Here is a 3582-nt window from a genome sequence, read left to right as displayed (position 1 = left end):
TTCACATTTGGAACATGAGTGTAACGCACAAAACCAAATATTTTTAAATGCTCCACTGAAGGCTTCCTTCCACACCATGCTTCATAGGGTGTTTTACCCTTTAATGCTTTGGTAGGCAATAAATTCAGCAAGTAAACTGAGTTATTTACTGCCTCAGCCCAAAAAGTCTTTGGAAGACCTTTCTCAAAGAGAAAACACCAAGCCATCTCCATCACTATTTTGTTCTTTCTTTCACTCACTCAATTTTTTGAGGAGTGTAAGGAATGGTGAACTGATGTTGTATTCCAACTTGATCATAAAACTTTTTAAATTTCCCTGCTCTATACTCAGTTTCATTGTCAGATATGAGTTTTTTAATTTGACAACCGGCTTCATTCTCAACCAAAATCTTAAACTTCTGAAATGCAGCAAACACATCTAATTTTTGTTTTAGAAAAAACACCCAACTCATTCTTGTAAAATCATCTATAAATAGCAAAAAATATTTGCTGCCATTTAAAGATGCTATGCTCATTGGACCACACACATCAATATGGATAAGTTGTAATTTTTCCATAGCTCTCCAGCTTGTTACTGCAAGGAATGGCAATCTACATTGTTTTCCAAATTGACATACATCACAAACATCAACATCATCTTCTACGGAAGGTAAGTTTTGAATTAAGCCATTTGAGCTAATTTGCTTCAAGGTGGAGTAACTAAAATGACCAAGTCTTTTGTGCCATAAAACAAAATCATCTACTGAACTTGGAAAAGCAGGCATAGCAGGTTGCTTCCATTCTATTGGAAAACTCTTATCTCTCATTTTGATAGACATTAGCTCACACCCAGAAGGATCAAATATGGTGCATTTCATGTCTTCAAAATGCAAAGTATAACTCTTTTCAAGCATTTGTCCCACACTTAAAAGATTTTGATTTATCTCAGGTACGTATAAAACATCTGAAATATATTTAGTACCTGAAGAATTTTATACAACAATAACTCCTTTGTCGTTAACTTCAATTCTCCATTGCCAACAGTGACTTTTGAGAAGTGAGACTGATCTAATTCCTTGAAAATACTTGTATCATTTGTCATGTGATTTGTGCATCCACTGTTTATAAGCCACACCTCCTTGCTCCTGTTTGCTAAATAACAAGAAGCAACAAATAAATTCTCCTTATTTGTTCTTCATTCTCAATAACTTAGGCTTGTTGTCCTTGTTGTTTTGCTTTGCTTTTGCACACTTTCTCCACATGACCAAGTTGGTTGCATGCCCTACATTTGACTCCTAGTCTAAACCAACATAATTTTTTTGTATCATTCTTCTTCTTACAGTAAGAGCAAGGTGGATACTTGTCTTTCCAACCTCCTCCTCTGTTGCTTTCTTCTTGTTTTTTTTCTTTTCCTTTCTTCCCACTAATGGCTTTTTCCCACAACTACTGCTGCCTTGAAACTTTCCTTTGGTATTAACCACAAAAACACCTTCAACATTTTCTTCCATCCTCAAGGATCTTCTATGTTTAGTGGCTTGTAAAGCATTTACAAGTTCTGAAATTGTTATATGAGAAAAATCCTTATTTTCTTCGAGAGAGGAGATTTTTGACTCAAACCTCTCCGGAAGACATACCAATATTTTCTCCACAACTCTTTGATCACTAAGTTCTTCACCTAATAATCTGATTTGTGTAACCACTTTAGAAAGCCTGTGAGCAAACTCCTTCACTGTTTCAGCTTCCTTCATTTTGATAGCTTCAAATTCTCTTCTCAAATTTAGCACCTTCATCCTCCTTGTTCTTTCACTGCCTTGGAACTCCTCTTTGAGTTTATCCCAAGCCTCTTTTGCTGTATCATGATTCAAAATCTTGATAAAAACATCATCATGAATAGCTGCTTGTATGATGGCAAGTGCTCTGCCTTCTTTAGCCACTTCATCACTGTGAAATCTTACCTGAGCCATTGTTGGGTTGTCTGGTAAAGGAGCTGGGTTGCTTCCATTTTCCACCACTTCCCACAAGCTTTGAGCTCTAAGATAAGTTCTCATCTTTGCAGCCCACAAATCATAATTTTCTCCAACAAATACTGGAGGTGGAGGTAAAGAATTGCTACTGGAAGCCATTGGTTGAAGGTTTTTTTAGTAGGTTTCTTGTTGGTTTTCTCTCACACACAGAAACTCTATTTTTCAGATTTTCTTTTTCTCTCCCTCACAGACCCTAGAAGATCAATGAAGCTCTTGATACCATGATGAAAAATGAAAACAAAATGATAGGAAGAGTGGAGAGCAAAACAGAGCAAGAAAAGTTCTTAGTGGGCAATCAATTTTTTATTCACGTTTTTTTCCATATCAGCAAGTCAAAAAATACAACCATTTCTTACAAGCTTACTATTCAAAAAATGCATCCATTATTGACTTAGTTGTACTACCCACTTTTACCTACTGCATTTTTACCAAAATCATACTCCAAATAACCTACTTTTCACCTAAAACAGATTATTGTCAAACAAGTACAGTACAATGATTTTGTACTCAAAAACTCAAGAAAATTCTCAAAGTCTAACATAAAATTTTCAAATTTAAATCTCTAAGATATTTTTTAGATTTAAAATATATTATTTTTTAAAAATGGTTAGAATTGAAAATAATGTACTTATTTTAAAGATGTAACGACCCGCCATGGTCTCTACACTTAGTGGAATCGCACTACTACTAGTGAACTAAGGAAAATATTAAATTGGATAACTCATACATACAGGTATAGATAAAAATAAAAATAACCAAATTCTTTAAATACAAAATAAAATGCCATATATGTACAGTCATCCCAAAAATAATATTCCCTAGTGCCAGTCAAACAGACAAAAATCGCTACCCAAAATGGTAACCCTAACACGAGGATCAAACATCCCGTCTCGCAGCGGTCACCTCGACTCCAAGTTAGCCCTGACCTGCTCCCATACCAAGTATGATCATCGCAGTTCCACCACATGGAAACAGAAGGGTAAGCTAGAATTCACAAATGAATCATAATAATCTATACTACACAATCTATTCATAGAGTCACACGATACACTCTATCCAATACTACTCATGCATAAAATACAATCCACCAATCATGAAGTCAAACACCACACTTCATCATATTAATAATCATGCAATAAATGCATCTCATGACAGATATCAATGCATATCAATCATCTAATGCGTCGTCACGCATACACCTAGGAGATCTCCACAACAATAGAGCTGTATAAGTGACATTCCATCCTACCGAAACCACCCCAACCGTTTTCACGCCCAATGCGCCCGCTCGGTCACAGCTAAACAGGATATATAATCCTCCCTCGGGTTTACTCGGATGATGTCACTTACACAATTGGAAGTCCAGATCCACCGTCAGGTATAGCACAGCTGGGTACGGGCTTACCACGACCTTGGCATGCATTAACCAAGTCAATTGTGGAGTTCGCCCACCGACTATCCGCAAGGATCCACGCACCTTCCCGAGTACTTGGTTAAGGGAATAACCCTCGACCTCATACCCCGCTCCAACACTAGCTAAGGACTTAGAGGAGACTCACCCAACCCAGTGGCCTATCTGA

The 3582-nt window shown here is 36.9% G+C and overlaps 1 protein-coding gene across 1 annotated transcript; it reads right to left on the bottom strand.

Annotated features, from left to right (window-relative positions):
- Positions 1-235: 235 nt before the first annotated feature.
- LOC145958589 (uncharacterized) lies at positions 236-2101 on the bottom strand. The gene is made up of 2 exons (XM_083076093.1): positions 1339-2101; positions 236-960 (listed from the first exon to the last, which is right to left on the bottom strand). The coding sequence occupies exons 1-2, from the start codon at positions 2099-2101 to the stop codon at positions 236-238; spliced, it is 1488 nt and encodes a 495-aa protein (XP_082932219.1).
- Positions 2102-3582: the final 1481 nt, after the last annotated feature.

The sequence above is a fragment of the Cajanus cajan genome, chromosome 6, assembly GCF_000230855.2.
Source record: "Cajanus cajan strain Asha chromosome 6, NIPB_CcT2T_4, whole genome shotgun sequence".
NCBI lineage: Eukaryota > Viridiplantae > Streptophyta > Magnoliopsida > Fabales > Fabaceae > Cajanus > Cajanus cajan.
The sequence above is the reverse complement of the archived record's forward strand: the minus strand, read 5'-3'. Positions and strand labels throughout refer to the sequence as shown.

What these genes read in the sequence shown, in the direction of transcription:
- LOC145958589 (XM_083076093.1), bottom strand. Translation starts at nt 2,101, where the DNA reads ATGGCTTCCAGTAGCAATTCTTTACCTCCACCTCCAGTATTTGTTGGA. An exon ending in GGAGGAGGTTGGAAAGACAA is followed by an intron (nt 961 to 1,338) that starts GTATCCACCTTG and finishes AAAATTCTTCAG; the next exon opens with GTACTAAATATATTTCAGAT.